Source organism: Cygnus olor, chromosome 1, assembly GCF_009769625.2.
Source record: "Cygnus olor isolate bCygOlo1 chromosome 1, bCygOlo1.pri.v2, whole genome shotgun sequence".
NCBI classification, from domain to species: domain Eukaryota; kingdom Metazoa; phylum Chordata; class Aves; order Anseriformes; family Anatidae; genus Cygnus; species Cygnus olor.
In genome coordinates, this window is record NC_049169.1 from 134,217,735 (window position 1) to 134,240,112 (window position 22,378).

Consider the following 22,378-nt stretch of genomic DNA (forward strand, 5'->3'; position numbering starts at 1 on the left):
TTTTTTCAATATTATAAAAATATAAAACAACCAGAACTATTCGATTTTGTCTTATTTTCTTCTAAAATACGCAAACACATTTTAATTCACCATATAAGCATTACTAACACTATATATATATATATATATATGCACACTCTCAGGTGGTAATGAAAAATGATGTCAGAGGAGAAGGTTCAAGCCTATTAAATTGATTTTAGCAGAGCAGATTTTTTCAAATTATATGATGCATAGCTTCTGTGAAGGAAACAAGAGTGTGTAATTTTCATTTGACCTTTAAACTACTGAAGAATGCATTTATGAGAGTCATTTACATGGCGAAGAGGATATGATTGCTTGTAGTTGCCACTCCTTTAAAGAAATTTTTACAGGTTTACCACTGTGTTAAAGCCAGGGGACTAGCATTTAAACTAAAAATGCAAGAAAACTGCAGTACAAGCACAAGTTTTGTTCTTGAAACAGTAACCTGAAACCTTCATGCTTTCAGTATATGAGCGTCAAGAACAAGAGAGAGTTTAATTAATAGCCTATTACATATACTATTAAAAAGGAGCAGTGAGTAGAACATATAGAAACTGAATTGGAATACAAGAATATGCATCCTTTAGTTATTGTATAATCAATACATTCTTTGTTTAGTGAATGCTGATTTTATTTTATATTTTATTTTATTTTATTTTATTTTATTTTATTTTATTTATTATTTGTAATATATAACTCGATTTGTATTTAAACAATTTGCACCTGCAGGTTTGTTCCAAAAGGCAATCATACAGAGTGGAACAGCCCTGTCCAGCTGGGCAGTGAACTACCAGCCTGCCAAGTACACCAGGATATTGGCAGATAAAGTCGGCTGTGACATGCTGGATACCACTGATTTGGTTGAATGCCTTCGAAATAAGAATTACAAAGAACTCATTCAACAGACCATCACTCCAGCCACGTACCACATTGCCTTTGGGCCTGTGATAGATGGAGATGTGATTCCAGATGACCCCCAGATTCTCATGGAGCAAGGAGAATTCCTTAACTATGATATAATGCTGGGTGTGAATCAAGGAGAAGGTTTAAAATTTGTGGATGGCATAGTAGACAATGAAGATGGTGTTTCCCCCAATGATTTTGACTTTTCTGTCTCCAATTTTGTGGACAATCTATATGGTTATCCAGAAGGGAAAGATACACTGCGAGAGACCATTAAATTCATGTACACCGATTGGGCAGACAAAGAAAACCCTGAAACAAGACGGAAGACTCTGGTAGCTCTTTTTACTGACCACCAGTGGGTTGCTCCTGCCGTTGCCACTGCTGACCTTCATGCCCAGTATGGATCTCCGACATATTTCTATGCATTTTATCACCACTGCCAAAGTGAAATGAAACCAAGCTGGGCTGATTCAGCTCATGGTGATGAAGTCCCTTATGTGTTTGGCATTCCTATGATTGGCCCAACAGAACTGTTCAATTGCAATTTTTCCAAGAATGATGTCATGCTCAGTGCAGTAGTTATGACATATTGGACTAACTTCGCCAAAACTGGGTAAGTCTGACCTTCAGCATTCCTTTTGGTTGATAACATACTACTAAGCTAGTCAACATTCCATGGCAATGGCCTCAAACCCTGATTGTGCTGTAGTATTATAGCACTATTTGGTATGCATGAGGCAGTATGTAACTGGGGCTTATTCATATTTAATACATTTTTAATTAGTGTGTTCCCTCAAACTATTTTTTTCAGTAGCTCAGTGAGAAGAATAAAGCACTGTATTTTTGATTTAAAAATAGGAAAATTATTAAGAAAATACACATCTCAGGGAAAAAAAAGCTCACTAAGATACTGAAAAATCAGAAGAAATGTCTTCTACTTGAAGAAGGAACTGTCACACAGATAGCAATTATGTCTTACAAAAGTAAAGAAGTTTTATTATTATTACTATTATTAGTATTTTATTTTATTTTGTTTTATTTTATTTTATTTATTTTTATTTATTTTAGTGACTTTCATAGGAACAGAAACTCAGGGAAGAAGTGGATCAGGCAGACATTGGAAATAATTTTTTTTTCCCTCTGGTGGCTGTAATGGCTACAAAGCACTTCACCAGGATGAAGAAAAGACTCAGATATAAATTTTGCTTTGAGAATGTTGAACATTTAAATTAATTCTGCTTACAAAATAGAGACATCAAGGTTTTGCTGAAATACAGTTGTAAACATCAAAGAAAGAGCCCTCAAAACAGCTTAATCTGTGAGCGCCATTAATAATTTCTGCCCGCTTTCTATAACATTCCTCTAAAGAATACTGCAGTGTTTTACTTGAACAGCAAGGGCTTTTTTGTTAACCTTGAGTCTTCGGTACTGAATTAAAACAAAGATACTTGTGGCACAAAGGGGCTGTAAATCTTTCCAATGAAAGTTTAATGGCAGGATAGGACTCTGGAAACTGCAGCTTTACTGCAGTGCGGTGAATGGTATGCAGCACTATAAGAAAAATTCAGAGATGCCTAGTGTGAACCATAGAGCTCTAACAGCCTTTAATGAATCCAAACAATGTTCAAGGGAGGAAGATTTTGCAGACTGAACAAAAACCTTGAGCATGAATTGAGTAAGAAACAATCAAATGCTTCAGGTCACTTTACAAGGAAAAAGAAAGCTTTTGTTGCATTGCATCTTAGACAAGCAGGTACTTTCAAATACAGAAATCCCAAAGGGCTACAACAAGAGTGAATGAACTGTGGAATATTTAGATGTTTTTGGAAACAATAAGTCATCAGTTGGATGACTGGTTTCGACAAACTTAAGGACAAAAGCTTGGTTTATGGACAGAGAATGCCGCATGCTGGCTGTACTGCACACTCAGGAAGACTATTTTACCATCATTATGTCTTTATTTGTATGGATCAAGTGTCACGTATACGTAGAGGACTTCATATTCTTCCAAATAGACGTGTTTGGAATTGTTATGGAGATCTCTACAGTCTCGCTGTTACATTTAATTTCTTTATGATTGTCCCATGTAGAATAAGTTGTATTTAAGCAATATTTGAGGAGCTTCTCACAGTCCCATTACTTGTAGTTGCAAGCAGTTTACAGCTGTTGCTACGTGAAAGCTAATTTCAGCAACCTATACATACCATCAACCAGTTATGAATCCATGGTCATACTACACCTACATAATATAGCAGGTACTTCAGGATAGCCATGAATCATTTCTGAAGCCTCCCTATAGTTGATGAGACAGAAATGTAGCATTACAAACTTGCCATGTTGTAGACAGAAAGATACATTATTCTAAAAGATCTCTAGATGTAAAAATTCATTTTTCCCAGGTGAGGGGAAAGACCGACCCAAGATACCTTTTTTTTTTTTTTCCTTTCTGCTTGTTTTATATGAACAATATAATTATTAGTAATATTTAATATAATATTAATTATTCTGGATAATACAGGAGAATACTTGTAGGAAAATAATATTTTAAGATTGTATTTTCTCTGTAACCACTGGTACCTCCAATGGTAAAGGGAAGCTTGTATCACCTCAAAACAGAAGTAACAGGGCACATATATCATAGAAGCATAGAACCATAGAATATCCCAAGTTGGAAGAGCCTTATAAGGATCATCGTGTCCAACTCCCGGCACCACACAGGTCTACCCAAAAATTCAGACCATATGACTAACAGCATAGTCCAAATGTTTCTTAAACTCTGACAGGCTTGGTGTTGTGACAACATCCCTGGGGAGCCTGTTCCAGGGCAAGACAACCCTCTCGGTGAACAACCTCTTCCTGATGTCTAGCCTGAACCTCCCCTGTCACAGTTTGACACCATTCCCTCGGGTCATATCATTGGCCACTAAAGAGAATATAGATCAGCACCTGCCCCTCCACTCCCCCTCATGAGGAAACTGAAGACCACGATGAGGTCTCCCCTCAGTCTTTTCTTTTCTAGGCTGAACAGGCCAAAGTGACCTCAGCCGCTCCTCGTACGTCTTCCTCTCTAGGCCCTTGACCATCTTTGTAGCCCTTCTCTGGACACTCTCCAAGAGTTTCACATCCTTTCTGTACTGTGGTGCCCAGAAGTGCACTCAGTATTCGAGGTGAGGCCGCACCAGCGTAGAGTAGAGCAGGACAATCATTTCTCTCAGCCGACTAGCAATGCCATGCTTGATGCACCCCAGGATACAATTGGCCCTCCTGGCTGCTAGGGCACACTGCTGGCTTATATTCAGTTTGCTATTAACCACAACCCCAGATCCTTCTCTGCGGGGCTGCTGTCCATATATCGAGAGCATATATGGAGAAACCATTCTTCTATCTACACCGCCACATGCAATCTGAAATCTATGTGGTGTACTTTGAGGTCCTACAACTCTCAAAAAGTAAAGGGTTGGTGAGCATTTTTTTTTTTCTTTTTTTTTTTTTTTTTTCCACCATTTATTAAATTAATAATTTTAAATTAATAATTTCCCTTATCCTGAACTGGGCATTATTTCTGTTTGTACCCATGGCAAAAAATATGAAAAATCTGTTAAGTGACAGATTTTGCCATTTGATGTTTCCCTGTAGGTGGCCCTTAAACACTAAAACTGTCAATTTTTTTTGTTTGTTTGTTTTGTTTTAATGTCTCTGAGATTCTTTGAGTCTCAATGACTGTCCCACAGAGACAACACCCAGGTACTTATTGTATAATTATAGCTCAGGTAGTGCATCATTTTGATGCCTTTTAACTGACCCGCTGTCACTGTTGTTTAATGAACTGCCAAAGCTAGGTTTGGAGGGCAGGTCAATCCTGTAAAATCACTAGGTGTTAAAAGCACAGAGCAAAATACAGTGCTTTATTGTGTTTTACTTTGAAGACAGTTACTAGCAAATAAGTGGTGACAATTAAAATCACTGTTTAATGGCAAATGAGTCATGCTTAAAATGAATACTTAGAAGATGCTTTTGCTAATCCTCCATTTTTTACCTTGCTATTATTTTATTATTATTTTGTTTGTTTGTTTTTTACATTCACAGTCCTCTTAGACTTTTAAAATATTGTTTCTAGCATGGCTTAGAAATAGGGAAATAATTTGTTACAAAGTAGGCATGAGAAACTACATTTGGGATATAAAAATGACATGAATATATGGCTTTTCATTCCACTATGTGGAAAATTATATGTGAGAGCTTCATTAAGAGGTACACTTAAAGCTTTAGTCTGCTGCCAATAGTACTATCCTACCGTAATGGAAATTTTATATGCTCAAATGTTCAGCAAATGTTCAAATGTTTATATGTTCAAATGTTAGGGCCATGTTACATCCTTCACAGATACATCAACATAGGGAGAGTGAACCATGTGAGGGGTTGTGTTCTAGCCCTTAACAGATAGTCTGCCAGCTACATGCTTGTGAAGAAGGATTTGAAGATTCATACAGTAGATATGAAAACATGCTCTCAAAGGCATCTATTGGGTTTCTAAAAATTACCCTCTTTTGAGTAGTTACAATACTCTATTTTTGCCCTCATTCATCCAGCTCTGCCTGGGTTGGAGATGGGAAAGATATAGGTTGGAAAGACGTATCCTTGATTCCTTTTTAAATTGGAAGAATACTCCTGAGTTATTTTACTGCCATTGATTCCTTATTATCTGAGTTAATAAAGATATCTAAATTTTACATTCAGTTCAGCTTTCTAAAGCAAGACCTAATTAAATTTCCAATGATTAAAATGTGTTTTCAAACAAATTCTCTCTCTGAACTGTTTTATGGGTTGCATTTCTTTTGATGTTTTTGTCTGAAGAAAAAAACATTTCCAAGAGTAAGTCTGTTGGTCAAATGAAACGGAGTACTTACGGTATGTTTTCTACAATATTTACAATAGCTGACTGAGAGCATGTAACTTGGGACTTGGTGATAAGTGAGGAAAGGAGATAAGGGAAAAAAAAAAAAAAAAAAAAAAAAAAAAACATGCCTGTGTACCTTCCGTACTAGTGCTTCAGGCAGGAGTAGCTACATCACTATTATTACTGTGACAACTTGAAAAATCGGTGTAAGCATGAAGAAGGTCTACAGAGATTATTATTTTTTTTTTGTTAGTGGTGGTCATGTTTTTTTTTTTTGTTTATTTGTTTAATATGGAGTAAAAAGAAAATAAAGAAAATACATTATCAATGGGCCTTTCAGTGTCTTAGAGACAGGCTCAGTGTGTAACTGTTGAGACATTTTACTCTCTGATGAAGTCAGAGAATGTTACCAAAAAAAAAAATGAAACACTTTAAATGCATTAATGTAACAGCTCCATTATGCTGACTAATAGTTAATGCTTTGCAAAAGCACATAAAAGATGAATGGCATTTTAACATGCCATGTGGAATTCTGAATAAGAGAAAATTTCCTAACATTTCTTGACATTTTTCCAGTGCCAATATCACCAGGTATGAAATACTCAGTTCCCTCATTTGTCCTATAGGTCATCTAATAATTCACCTTGTGAATAGGAATGTGTGTTACTGTTCAGTCAGCATTCATTGCAGACTCATTTATGCTTGAGAAAAAATCAATGCTTTGAATGTACGTTTGTAGCCCATGAGGTGTGAATTAAATGAAAATAAACAGCAACATGTTAAATTGAGCAAAAGCAGTGTAGATTGACAGTGGGGGAAAGAAAATGATAAGTGAAATCAGATGATTCTGCATGTTAATAAAAATACTTTAGACAGGACAAGAAAGACCACAATATATATTGCATACAAGCATTTAATAATGGGGGCATTTTTGATAGAGAATGTGTTTAAACTGGATCCTGTAAATTATGGAAATAAATAATCAGAGAACAAAATGAGAAATAACCATCAATTTTGTTCTAGCAATAGGATAAATAAAATAAAATAAAATAAAATAAAATAAAATAAAATAAAATAAAATAAATAAATAAAACTGTCAACTAGTGGGATTGGGAACCATTATCCATTATGACATCCATTAATTGAAGAAGTTCAGAACTGAAAACATATTGGTCAGATTATATTTCTATCATAATGATTAGAATGGATTTTTAAAGGAGGATATTTCAGCAGTCTTTTTTCTGTGCCTTCTTGAATTTAAACCTCAAGAATATCCATAAACACCAGTGACGTTATAAGCTGGAAAAAAAAAGAAAAAAAAAAAAAAAAGAGAGAAAAAGGAAATCTGTCATTAAAGTAGCGGATCAAATGTTTTGTCAAACACATAACTGTTTAGTAGAAATGATTACATCTATATTTTATGTTTATAATACTGGAAAAGTATTTATAGTAGGACGCTGGAAAAATATTTATAAGATAAACTTTCCAACATCACAAGGAAAAGACTTAACGTGTCATAAGTTGTAACCTTATGATTTTATCACCAGTGAGCGTAGAAGGGCCAAGGAAAGTAAAAACCTTCTTATAATGTATAATTTTGGTAAATTAGAATAGGTCTGTAAAATAATTAGAATTAGAATTGTATTAGAATAGGTCTGTAAAACTAAGATCCATTCATTAGTAGATTCTTTGTCTAGGACTGCATTTAGTCATTTAATTTTCTTTTGGAAAAAAAAAAATCTACACATTCTCCAAATTCAGTGACAGTATTTAGACCATCGGTTCAGTTATTAAGTGATCACTCTAGATTTGATGCCAAAAGTACAATTCTGATACCCTAAGAAAAACAATGACCTGTCTTTAGGACTAGCTGACCCTCTTTTATTTTTTATTTTTTAACCTTTCTTTTTTTCTGTGCCTTGTTTCAATGGACAACTTTATGCCCATGCAGAGACATGTAAAAAAGTACTGAAATACAGCATTATCCTCACATGTCTGTAAGTTTCTCTCTTGTGTTTGAAGGAGGCTTCTCTCTCATGTCTGAAAAAAGATGCAGTAGAATTTGCTATTCCTAATAGATACAGTTAAAAAGAAGACATAGAGATGCTGAATAGAAGAGAGGGAAAGAAGTGGAGGTGTTTATTTACATGTTTTGTAGGCTGTAGGAAAAGAGAATGTTAATTTCAAAAACTTTTATTTGCTAAAATCATCATCTCCTGTCATGTTTATAGGTCCATTAAAATATAATCTAAACACTTTGGTACTTTAAATTTAAACATAGGTAAACTTTCCATTACCTTCAACAGGGCCAGGATTCCTCCATCCCCTCTTTCACCTCCATCTGGGGAAGGAGAAGGGGAAAAGGATTAGTCCAGTCAGCTGGACTGCTCAGCTTCTTCATCTCCTACTACTGTGTATGAAGTATAACTCATTTTTGTGAGCTAGCTTATGTCTTTTATAGGATGCTTCCTAGAGTCTTTCGTGCTGTGAATCAGAACAGCAAGTGGGGAGAACACAAGGGGGATTTTGTGCTGTAGCTCTTCCGGGATTTTGAGTTTCTGAACAACAACAACAAAAAAAAATAAATTGCATTTTAATAAACTTGTGGATTTTTTGTTTGTTTTGAAATTTATGCGTTGAGCCTGAAGGTAGATATATTGTACTGGAAAAATATTTTCCTGTCTATATTTGCCAAATCCTTCAGTCTGCTCTTTAAGAACAGAAGAAATACATTTCTTTCCCTCTTGAATGCATGATACAATTCCTCAGACTAACGCCATATTAAAATCTACTCCCCCACTGCTTGAAAATGGAAATTAATCCAAGTTTCGGCCAGGATGAACAATTACTAAGAAACTAACTTCTATTTTTTTCAGAATTTACAGGATTTGTCTAATTTTTACTCTGTAAAATATCATCAAATAATATAAAATAATTATTAAAAAACAGCCACAGTTCTAGAATTCTTAATGTGTATGTTATTGAGATGGGAAAGATTTGATACATGGTAATATGGGGGGAAAAAAATCCCACAAACATAAGTAAAACAAAGTACTAAAATTTTATAGAAATAAAATTCTTCAAAAAAAAAAAAGATTAATTCTTTCAAGTAAAGAGGTGAATGCAGGAATCATAAGATTATTAAACCCAAATTAGCATGTTATTCTAAGAATAGTTAAGGAATAGCTAATAGTTAATGAATAACAAAGGAACACTAAACTAGGCAATCATGCTCAAGAGCTTTTGAAAACTGAAAAGAAAAAAAAAAAAAAAAGGCTTTAAAATCTGTAGCAGTAAGTCTTGGTATTCCCAGGACATATATGACAGTATATTGGAAGAAAAGGAAAATATTAAAATCATTTTCACATGAAATAAAATAATGTATATGGGAATGGAAAGGAGAATGGATGGTTCTCAGAGTAATGCACATAAAGTGGATCTTATACTCTTAGTATAATTTATCACAAAGTCCCAGAAAATATGCTTTACTACTATAGAAGATTCGAACTCATGCAGAACAAAATATTACACTATGATTGTTGTTTTAAATCCTGTATTTGTCCACGCCCAGACAAAGTCATATTTATAGTGTTTAACAAAATTATAAACATACATGTACACCAACTGTATTTAAATGCCTTTGAGTCCATATGTTTGCTGTTATTTTAAAATGTTTTGAAATGAAAAAAATAAATAAATAGGAAAGGCATTATTTCAATTAAATATTTGGGTTAACAATTTTTAAATTATCTCTGTGCTACTGTACCGTGCTACTCTTATCTCTACTGCTACTTAACTACTATAAAACTTGTTGACAGCTAACATAAGTCTCATCCCTAGAAGCTGGGATAGAATTAAGACTCACTGTTCTAAGTCCATTAAGTATAGATATTTAGTAGTACTGAGCACAAGGCAGTTTTCTCTTAATGCAAATGATGGAATGATTTGTGACATAAAAATAGTTCAAAGGCTTTTTCCAAGAGTAGGTCTCTGAACAAAGGGGTATTAACAGCTCAGTAAAGGAACAGAAAGACAAATTGTACCCGTTTACACGTATTAGCCCTGCTACTTCACATTTTGAAGTTTTTAAGGTCATATACAGCTGGTATAAATTCTCATGGTCACATGGATTTCCAACATTGCTACAGAGATTAGATGCTTATATTTATTGCTTGCAGCAGTGGAAGTAGTGGTACCTTAAATGAGAATGTTAATGTCAAATCTTGAGAAGACCTGAAACTACACCTTTACTAACTATGGGGGAAGATAATTAGTACCTCTCTAAGACTGCTTTGGAGTATGAGACTGACTCACAGAACTCCAGATGAGCTTTTGGGAGCTGAACACATCCCTTTTTCTGTTTTCATGTAAAGAAATATTACAGTGTCTGTGGTACACTGTATAGTAAGTATTTTTTTTCTTTTGTGTATATATTAGCATCTGTTGTAAATTTGGGGAAATATTTCTTCTGTTTTTAGGTTAAGTATAGGATATAAGGATATAAGGATATAAGGATATAAGGATATAAGGATAGGATTAACTAAAAGACAGAGGTTTTTATTGTTGTTGTTGTTGTTGCTATTTTTAAATAACTGTAATATTGCTTGTTTTTATTTTTGTAGAGATCCAAACCAGCCTGTTCCACAAGACACAAAGTTCATCCACACAAAACCCAACCGCTTTGAAGAAGTAGCCTGGTCCAAATACAATCCTAAAGATCAGCTTTATCTCCATATTGGCCTGAAACCCCGAGTTCGTGATCACTATCGAGCAACAAAAGTTGCTTTTTGGTTGGAGCTTGTTCCACACCTTCACAACCTGAATGAAATATTTCAATATGTTTCCACAACAACTAAAGTCCCCCCTCCTGACATGACATCATTTCCTTATGTTACCCGACGTTCTCCTGGTAAATTGTGGCCAGCTACCAAACGCCCAGCAATGACACCTGCCAACAACCCCAAACATTCCAAAGACACCCATAAAACAGCTCCTGAGGATACAACAGTTCTGATAGAAAACAAGCGAGATTACTCCACAGAGTTGAGTGTCACCATTGCTGTGGGGGCGTCCTTGCTGTTCCTCAATATTTTAGCTTTTGCTGCATTATATTACAAGAAGGACAAGCGGCGTCACGAGACTCACAGGCGCCCTAGTCCCCAGAGGAACACAACCAATGATATTGCGCACATACAAAATGAAGAGATCATGTCCTTGCAGATGAAACAGCTGGAACATGACCATGAGTGTGAATCACTGCAGGCCCATGACACGCTGAGACTAACCTGCCCACCTGACTACACACTCACTTTGAGAAGGTCCCCAGATGACATCCCACTCATGACTCCCAACACCATAACCATGATCCCAAATACATTAACAGGAATGCAGCCTTTGCATACTTTCAACACGTTCAGTGGAGGACAAAACAGTACGAATTTGCCCCATGGACATTCGACCACTAGGGTATAGCTCAGCCCTTCCACTATACCCTCACAAGCCACCTGGAAGAAAGAAAATAAATAAATAGAAGAAGAAAAAGTTATAATACCATCCATTGAACAACTTGTCAAAATATAAAGTAAAAAAAAAAAAAAAAGTAAAAGAGAAGGACAGTCATTATTTTCTTACTGATCCTTCCCACAGAAACTCTCTGATATTAAAGATCAAGTACAAACCCTGTGAAATGTGAAAAGTGTACATTGCTGTTACGATACTGCTTTAAGATCTCAACCCCTTTAATTGAAAGTTGAGTCCAGAAGAAATCACTTAAAATGGTGTTTTGAGTGTAACAAGCAGAGTCTTCTGGAACACAGAGCCAGTGACTGTACAGGTGTTTGTTCTTTTTTTTTTTTTTTTTTTAATAAATAAAATAATAATAAAAAAATCTTTATGTGCCATACCATGAATGGCCCTTGTTAAAACAAAGACATCACCATGGGCTTTTTCCCAGCATATGAAGCTGTAATCCAGATGGGGGAAAGAAATAAAATTTTATTCTTAAAAACAAAAATTAAAAAAAAAAAAGAGGAGGACTGACTATGCAGTAAAATACGTATAGTTCTGTGCAAAGAGATGACTTGCCAGCCTGAACTATATTTAAAGAAACTTTGTAAAAATGTACATAGCTGTGAGTTTAAAAACAACAAAAAATAAGCTTTTATTGATGTTTTCAGTTTGAAAAGAGCTTTTAGAAAGATTGTGCATTCGGTTGTGACCTATGTGTATATACATTAGTCATATCACCTCTGTTTCCTCCAGGCCAAAGGAGGATTTACTTCTTAATTACTAGTGGTAAACTAAAATCATGCGGTTTTTCTAACATGTTTCATTTATATGAGGCCATGGTGTCATGCAGAGGATACAGTTGTCTGTGTGACCTGCATATTTTCTCTTACAGGTTACACTAGTGCATGTTAAAGTATTCATAGGAGACTTTTGCTTTTTTTCTGAAACATTTTATATATATATATAATTTAATTTTGTGTTAGCCTTTATTAAATTGCAACACAGCAATGGATCGGAAAATGGAAAAAAAGATATGAAAAAAAAAAACAAAACACTTTACCATAATAAGCTTGTCGAACTGAACCAAGAGACATCCAATAATGTATATACAAAGAGTCCAGTTTGTAGTTCTCGGTTATTGTGGTACATTAGGAAGAGTTTTGTGCCCTGACAATATCTAAGAAAGCTTATGTTTTGGTCAACTTTTTCTGAGGAAAACTAATTCTATATTCACCAGCAGTTGCAGAAGGGTCTCAGCTGAGAGAGCACCTTCTCAGCTTTACTAAACAAACAAAAACAAAAACGAAACAACAACAACGACAAAATGAAAGTGGGGAAATGGTGACTTGGATGGATAGCTGTTTTTTAAAGTTTTCAGAAAGAGTTCAGAAATTATCATGGTTTAGAGAACTTCTCTGCCTGGCTTTGTCCTTGAGAGGAGCACCTACCTATCAGAAAATGCTTTGCTGCTTTGTTACACAGCAATCACATAGTTGGTGAATATTATGGAGACAGAAGCAGAGAATTCATCAGATGTCTTGCAACTGAATGTAACCAAAAATTCCAGATAATATCATTGTCGGGAAAGGCAAAGTTCTTAGCTGATTATTCCCTTTTGCCCTTCCTTCACTGGAAAACTAAGATCCAAGAAGAGCTACCAAACAAGAAATTTAGGAGTTTGATTCAAACAACTGATTTGAATGTGAAAAGCTAAAAATAAGTTCTCACAGATGAAGATCACTTTGTATTTTAGAACGTTACTGCATCAAGAGATTGTAACCAAAGATATTTGAACAAAATTGGTCTGCACTCGAACATGATTATCCCAGATGTATTTTGTACTATAAATTCATGACTAAGCTGCATCAATATCATATGTCCCATAAGAATCTAACACAGGATGCCTTGTACCTCTTTTTGTTTTCTATACTTCCTTTTTTTTTTTTTTTTTTTTTTTTTTTTTTTTCTAATGAGACATCTTGGAATAGTCACTTCAACAAAAAAAGTTGAAGACCGAGGCCTATTCATCTGAATGACTCCTTGTCGTAGCAGGCAGTAAAACATTCTGAAGGAAAGAAATAAAAAGAAAGTTAATGACACTATAAAAACACAATATGTGGATTATATAATCCCTTATATGTAATAAATGCACCATACACCTGACCTGGATACGTAGGTTGGAATGTGGTGAAGCAACAAGCCCAAAGTGCAAATAGTAGCAAATGGAAAACCATCTTTTTCACTGATCCATCACATAATGTTGATTAATGCTATCTCTATACCAGGCCATTTCCACCACCTATGTAATGCCTCAGCCGAGATGCAGCAGCTCGTAACTCTTAAGAAAAAAAAAAAAAAAAAAAAAAAAAAAAGGTGAAAAACATAACAAAAAAAGAAAAAAAAAAAAAAAAATGAAAAGAAAAATGGTAATGATGCTTGGCATCATAATCAGTTGGGTATGTTTGTAATGTGAATTACAGTATTTGTTTAGTACTTCCAATTGTCTTCTGCTAGCAATATGTACAGTACTGTGTCAGGCTTGTGACATTTGGGTTTAAAAAAAAAAAAAAGTTCCTGTAAGTGAATGATTTTAGCTTTTAAAAGTAATTATAATCAAGTTGATTTAATAATTTAATACATCTGGAATGATGTATGATTTATAGAGGGAACAGATTTATAGGGTCTTCATAGAATTCTATAATAATGATAACAAAATATACTTTACAAACTGTAAAAGAAAAACAAAAGTACTTTCCCAGGCTTATATTCTTGACCTTAAGAGGCACGCAGGGTTTAATGGTTTCTTCTGTTATTGTTTTGCGATTTTTTGTTTTTTGCCTTAAGTAATGATAGAAGATATATATGGCTGGACACATATGTATAAACTTTTCAGCAGCATTTTTAATAATAAAATATCACAGTATTTTCTAATGCTTTGTGCAAAGAACTACTTGTTCATATTTTTTTTTTTTTTTTTAGAAAGTCTTTCAGAGGTATGTTTTCCGCCGCATCTCCTCTTCATTATCTAATGTAAATGATGCCTTGATACACAGTACAAAAATATTAAAGTAACAGAGGTTGCACTTTTAAGTTAGCTTTGAGTTTTCATGGCTATTGTAGTTCTATAAGCCTACCAGTAAAAAGAAAGAAACTCTGACTATGGAGATAAGCTCCATATAGTTATTACCTGTATGCACTGCAACTCCCACTGAAGTAATAGTTTAATTGTTGTTTTAGTATTTTCTATAGCACTGAAAAAAAGCTTAGGTAAGCAGCTTCCCATAGTGGTGTATAGCTTAGCAGCTGAAAAATGTTACCTTCCAAAGTAAGGTTTAAAATAATTCAGAAAAATTAATGCTTTTAGCCTCTGCAAGGAAATATACTTTAATTTAGTATTTAAAATTCAGATAAATTACTTTTTTTTTTTTTTTTTTTAAGAAAAAATATGTAGGAGTAGCAATATAAGCTACTCGTATATATTTAGAGGATTTACATATATTGCAGGTATGCCAATATCATTTTTCTTTTTAAAGTTGAGTAAGCAAATATAATTTTTTCTTTTATGCTGTTAAATTCCTTTTATCAGCCAGGTTTCTCTTCACTGGAAAGGTACATAAATATTTTAGCAACGTTGGCTGGACATTGTTTGCTTTCTGTAATTATTCTGTTGAATAGAGGTACTAACAATAAGGTTTGATGAATTTTGAGTATATTATTGAAGAGTATTTGCAAAAAGCAAATTCTGAATGATTCATATCAGATTTTTGATATGAAAAATCAAGCTTCTGAGATAGAAACATATTATGTGCCTACTGACCTAATCAAGCAGCTTGAATTTTGAATATTCAATTTGTATATAAAGCTTTTGCAAATAAACTGCAGATTTAGAATTGTTCAGCAAATATGTTTAATTACAAGTAATCTCTGAAATTTCACAGCTTGTTTTGAGATAATTCATACACAGGAAAAGAGGCTATAATTGTGTCATTTCTGTGAATTTTTCACCTTAAATTGCTGGGTGAACTCAATAAATAACTTTTTTTTTTTTTTTCTTTTCAGTTAATGAATTTCACATTAAAAAAAAAAAGCTTCAGAAGTTTGTTCACGCTAACTAAATATTGTGTTGTTTTCTTTCTTTACTGTCTGAAATATAAATCTGCAGATTAGTATGTTCCTATTTACACTTAAAAGTATGACAATTTAATGGTATTTAATATCACATAAAAATCATACAAAAGAATAGCATGACAATTACGTGCTTGTTTCAGATTTGTAGTTTTGCATCTGTATTATTTAATTATTGTCAACTTTTTCTCGTATTTTCATCTACAGCTGTTTGACATCACAAACCTCATCAACCTGAATCTCTCCAGAGGCCATTAGCAGCTGGTAAAACCTGGGATTTTCATCCCACTAGAAATTATGATATTATGTATTTAATATCATAATATTTTAAAATATTTCTCAGCACCTCACATTAGACTGACAAGTAAGATATTGACCTTTTATGAATGCAAATGAAAAGGAAGGGTTTTGGAAATATCTAAATATCTTGCTTGAGCTGTAGAATAATAAACAACATTTCACTTTGGGATGCAGTTTTGATTCAAACCATTTTGTTTGGTGTTCAGCTGTGGCCACCAAGGCTCTCACTCTGTCTTCTAATAGTTATGTTTTTTAAGGAAGTTATGCTTTTATAGTCTTTTATGGCCTACACAAACTAGTTTATCCAAATTTTTCTGTGGTAAAGAAGACCAAGCCACTCAGAGATTACATGGATACAAGACAGTCATAAAATCAAATCAGAGAAAGAATTTTGTCGTAAGCCAAATGACCTGTTATTCCCCTGAGACAAAGTGGTAATTAAGGAGAACATGCATTAGTATTGCAACAACTGAAATGTAAAATAAGCTTTTAATACAGCAGGTACATTCAATCTATTTATTTATTTATTTATTTATTTATTTAAATTGAAGGTTGACAAATGTTTATAATATCTACATTTTCCCAACTTCCTTTTCTGCCCCTTTCCCATAAAAACAACAACACCTTACCAGCCAGTTCTAGTCATTTCTGAAATATCCACTTATGTAAATGAGAAATTAAACTAATGTTATCTTTTTGTTTTCCCTACTACATGTGACTCTCAAATACTGAAAGCATAAAAAGTTCTTCCTCTACTACCTCTTTTCAGGGACTATAGTTTGGACTATATCCAAACACTTCAGAGTAGTCCCATTCCCCAAATTCCAGGTTTAATTAAAAAGGAAAGGCTAGAGTCAGAACAGGCATATACAGGCTTAGACTAGAGAGCAGAGTTATGTTTCTCTCCAACAGCCAAAAACATGGCACAAAAAAATATTGTGAACTTTATTTATGTTTTATTAAAAAAAAAAAAAGTAATAATCTTTTCCAGAGACCACTTTTTCTTCCCTCAGCTTGTGATGTATGATGTTTGTTCTATCTAACTCAAGTTTCATGTCACCCCATATCTTTTATCATGAATTCATCAGATACTTCCCTCAGAGGTACAGATATGTTTCCATGACGTTTTTTGCTGTCACATCAGTTATGTTTGTCACCAGATTTGTTCCATTCTGTGCTGTATGACTGAGAGAGTATTTTTTCATTTGTCATTTTCCTTGCTCTGTTTTAGGTGTCCAAAATGTTCTAGTAAAGGAATATTTGCATAACAATATATATAATCCTTGAAATGCCTCAGTCTGTATGGATGTCTGTACTTTATGTCAGCCCAAGAGTTGTGGTTTGACATGGTGTATGTCTTAGTGGGAAACGTCAGCTTGAAGCCAGGTTGTCCTGTTACTCTGCTGTTTATATCATTGCTATTATTCATTGTCAGCATTTTTTTTTCCTATATTGATCTTGAATCAAGGATTAGTTAAATTAGTCTGTCATCCTCTCGCCCAGCAAGATTTCTTAAATTAAGCTGCATCATCAGAACATAAAAAATCTTTCTAAAACATTTATATTTCTTAAACCTTTTATAAAATATCTCCCATCAGAGCAAACTAATAGGTGTCAGGCACAGATAGCCTTGTATGACAAGAATTCATGGTATAAGTGGGTACTGGCTCCCAGTTGGTGAAGAGACTTGTTTCACATATCTGTGGAAATAAATATAGTTACCATTAACATGATTTAAAATGTCATTACATTGCATCAAATTAAACAAGACCTTACGGTAAAACTCATAGAAACTGCAAATACTGAGGACCACACTCTCATATCCTGCATTAGTGGTTATTTTGTAAAGGCAACAACATGCAATTTGATAGAGAGAAGTTGCATCACTGTTTAGTACACTTCAGTTACTGGATATCCGACTTCAGAAGCTAAAGTGGAATTTGTATATTTTAGGAAAAGAAGATGATATTACAAAAGCATTTTAATTTGTACTTTAAAGATTGCCTATAAGCAGTAGCAAAGAAATTGCAGGAAGAACGATTTAAAATAAATAGGAATCAAATGCACATTGTTTCTAAATGAATGTGTCAGGCAGAAATACAATATGATATAATATGGTAAGATATGAACTTAGTGTGATGGATTTCGATGTGGAAGGTCAACAGAAAAAAAGTACTCACTCAAAGGATACATTTTCACAGGGACTAGTCAAATGAAATCAGTACAGATGAGATTATAATGGGATTTTGACAAAGACATTGTATCATAATGCTATACCATATGGATTTAGATACTTTGAACATAATCTATAGTGCTCATCTCGGTATTGAGAAGTATAAAAATTAGATCCCAATATGCCCTACATTTGCCAGGCAATAGTGTTGCAATGGTAGATAATACAGCAAAGCGGTATGTGCAGTTGTGTCAGGAAATGACAAAATAAACTTTCAAATCACTTTATTCCAAGCAAGGCAATGTACCAGACTCAATAAAGAGGTAATAATGAAAGAAGCAAGGTACGGGTCCTGTCTGGAGAGCCATCTTCTATGTAGGGGCCAACAGAGGAGGATTATGCTCCAAATCTACTTTTCTTCTCACTTTCCTTATGTTGAGGAAGGTCCCTGGAACAGGCTGTGTTCCAGTAACCATTTGCCCTTTCACCATCAAAAAATGGTGTTTGTATTTATTATTTAGGTCCCTCTAAGCTGAAACTGGGATCAAGAAACAAAGAATAGTAACTGGTTGCTGTTTACCAGCAATTTTTTTCTTTTCTCAGCAAAGGACAATGAGGAAGAAGTAGGGATAGAGGAACAATGTGCTACCAGCTTTTCCCAGGACACAGAGAGAACCAGCCAGGCTCCTCACTCTGTTTGTAGAAGAGCTGCCAAATGCAAGAAAAGCCTATGGAGGCACTCAAGGAGCAGTGACCAGTGAGAGAGCTGCTGGACAACAGTAACTCATGGGATTGGTTTGTGAGACTTTAATGGCTATCTCTTCTCTGTTATAATAAGCTATTGAAAAAATTTTGTACTTTCCCTGGACTGTAGATTTTGCACCATTAATTTAGCAGAAAGTCAGTAATAGTTTGATTCAAATTAATCAAATTAAAAATTTCATTACCAAAACTTAGAGCTCCAGAATGTGTGAGAGCAGCATTAATCAGGGTTGCTGGAATCTTCTTATCTAACTGCAGATGTGTCATTACATTTCCAAATCACACTTAAAATCGGAGAGGTCTGATGGGGGCACTGTGATAAATGACCAAGTGAACATGCATATAGCTAAAATATGTTGTTTCGTGTGCAACAGCTCTCTAAATTATTGCTTCAATACACAGTAAGTATAAAGTTAGTTACCTTTTCTCGCTGAGTCTGTGGGATATGAAGTAATATTTGCTAAGAACACATGGAATAACTGCCAGCAGCTCTCAGACCTGCAACAGACAGATAAAGAAAACCAAACATACTAATTTCTGGAACTTTGAGCAGCTGGAACCTCTTTTAGGAACCTGGTCTTCTTCAGCTTCTGCTACCAACACACCATCTAGATCATGTGTGTAAAGGCTTTTCCTGTGGAGGACAGTTTGTTCCTCTAGATGGCTGCCATCTATCTAGGGACTAACACAGGTTGAAAACAGAAAAAAAAAGCCCTCTTTGGGGTGGTAATAATATCTGAATGACTGCACTGGCAGAGCTGGTTTACAAACAACTTCCTTGACACTCAGCAGTTTACTAGAAGATGAAAAATAAATGTAAAACTATTTTCAATAAGCACATTGTGAGAAAGAACACCAACCACTAAACAGAAAACACAGACCATTTGTATTAATAAGATCACTGCATTTTAAAGTAATTCAGCAATTTCCATAAATTCTTATGGATCTGGAATATCACACTTAAGAATATGGAGCCTGCAAGTAATCCGGAAGGAGTTGGTAAACATGAAAAATTCCAGTTAGTGCTTCTATACTAAACTGACCATACATACTCTTCTGTTTTGAACTCAAGATCTGGTCATATCTTTATGTGTCTCCTGTAATTACCCATTTTTGATGCCTTCTTGCATAGTATAGAGGTTTGAACACTGAAACTTGTAGAGTTTTATTGCCATCTCTACTCTTCTCAAAAATAGAGAAATTAATCACAGGACAATTCAAACATTTTTTTCATTTCAATGATTGTTTGAAGGATACAGTAAAGTTGTTTGAGAGACTCAGTGGCATACATCTTTTTACCACTGTCAAATTCATACTGATTTTTATCTCTACAAGCCAATTATTTAAAATTTTCCTAATATTACTTTTATGAGCAAGGAGGATGACACTGTCCCTTTTAATTTCACAGGAAGAGATGATTTAGATCTGAAGTAGTTGACTAATTATTACCTTCTATATATATATTTTTTTCAGCTGTTAAGAAAATAGAATGAAGAAAATAGTACTTTTCTCCTTCTTGATGGGGCATGACATTTGTTAAGACTGTGATTTTTTTTATTATTTTTTTTTTATTTTTTTCCTCAGGAAGAATTTAGAAACCTATAACACAAATGAAAAAAAAAAAAAAAAAAAAAAAAAAGGCAAACTGATTTGCATTTGCAAACTACAAGAACTCTTTTTTTTTAGTGAAAAAAATAAAATTTAATGAAAAATACACAAAACTGTATTGCTTTTACTTCTGGGATCATTATATGCCTCCACAGATTTAGCAATTGATTTCTGAGCAGTTTCTGTGCTGTAAGATTTGAAACATGAAAATATGAAAGTTATTTCATTTTATAAGATACACTATTTGGACAAAGAAGGCTTTTGGTAGATATACCATTTCAATTATTTTAATAGGCAATCCGATGATTTATCTGCAAATACAGAACCTTAGCTGGCACTCCTTCTTGTTTGTTTGTTTGTTTGTTTGTTTGTTAATTTATTATTATTATTATATTTTATATAGAAGTCTACATATTTAGATATCTGAGGCATGTTTCTGCATCTATCTCTACATACAGATATAATTATGACATATACATGTACTTGGTTATTATTTGCTTCCTGGCTGCCAGTTTTCAGTGTAAGAATATAAAACTTACTTTCAATTATTTATGACCACAGGATACGAAAAATACCAATTAATTTCACAGGGATTTTGGAACTCGTCTTTTTAAATGATATCTTTTTTCCATAGATGTACACAAGCTTTTCTTCAGACTGACGCACAGATATAACTGAGGGGAAGGTGAGAAGAAAACTTAGATTGTCTATTTTCACCAAGTTAGTGAAAATAACTCCTCAGCTGTCAGAATTCTGTTGCAGAATCTAGTCCTCAGTTGTTCCTCAGAGAAAGAGAAAGAATACCATTCATCCACGGAAAAATGAGGTTATGGGTAAAAGTGAGTGATACAGAATGGACATAACCAAGTCAGGAGGATGGCAGGAGCTACAGAAGAAAAGGGGCTGTAAACCACAGACACATGATGAGAAATTGGGAAGTGATCTGAGCCTGCTTCAACTGAACTCACAGGGAGTTCAGAAGAAAAGTATACACCAGAAAGCAGGAAGAGAGAAGAAACAGGAAGCCCATAATACTAAGAATAAAAATTCAGAAGACAGTACATATGACTAAGAAGTAATATTGAACTGCTGAGGTGTGTTTACATTAGTATTTTGTTTCAGGAGCATATTGTTAAAGCAAATCTCCCAATTCCCATTTATCAAACTTTCCTCACAAATTAAACTTTGGATCCTATTAAAAGCAGTCTTGGAGCAGATGAGTTGGATTCATTTTGCATGAAGATACCTATTAAACCATATGATCTACGAGTGCACCTCATGCTTCTAAGCAAATGCCTGAGATCTTGAAATTTTTGTTTTCGATGCAAAACAAATGATTTTCTGACACTTCCCCACAGCCCTGTCGCCAGTCTTTGTCATTTTTGTATTTAATGGGCCACCAGTTTAGGAATATTGGTTGTTGTTTTATGTTAGACATTGGAAATATCTATCATAAAATGATAGACGTTTCCCACTATGTCTCGGCTACTTCATCCTGCTGTCTAAGTTCATCTAGTGGTACACTGCCATTGATTTCAACTGCAAAGTGCCTCCTAAACTTTTTAGTCCTAAAACCATTTGCAAAACACGTACTTGTCTTGAAATTCTGCTCAACCCTATGAAAAAAGGGTTGACTGTTGACTTTGCACAGCACATTGCACTGACAAAAAGATATTACTTTTCCTTTTTCTTTAAATATAGCAGACACGCAACTAATAAAAAATCTAATTCTGTTCCTGGTGGTATAAAGATTCAACAGTGCACTGCAATTTACTCGTTGCCTACTTTTTGAACCCCAAATCTTTTGTTAAATATGTTAGTGGCAAAACATATCCCCTTTCTATTATGCTGCATGTTCCTAATACTAACCTAAAAAGCCAATCACACAACGATGTTCTAAATGGAAATATGCAACAAAATTATTATTATTATTATTATTATTATTATTATTATTATTATTATTATTATTATATGCAACATTATAATATTAATAATAAAAAAGCTTCAGACCTTTAGAGTTTATATATATATATATATTATTTTAAGGTCTAATTTTAATATAATCTTTTTGCATTATC

General features: G+C 34.1%; 1 protein-coding gene across 1 annotated transcript in view; it reads left to right on the forward strand.

Annotated features, from left to right (window-relative positions):
• Positions 1 to 16,736, forward strand: part of NLGN4X (neuroligin 4 X-linked) — a 156,950-nt gene extending 140,214 nt beyond the window's left edge. The window contains 2 exon segments of the mRNA XM_040534216.1: positions 751 to 1,540; positions 10,447 to 16,736. Of these exon segments, the coding sequence (XP_040390150.1) occupies positions 751 to 1,540; positions 10,447 to 11,296 (1,640 nt within the window). The 3' untranslated portion in view covers positions 11,297 to 16,736.
• The last annotated feature ends 5,642 nt before the right edge of the window (positions 16,737 to 22,378 follow it).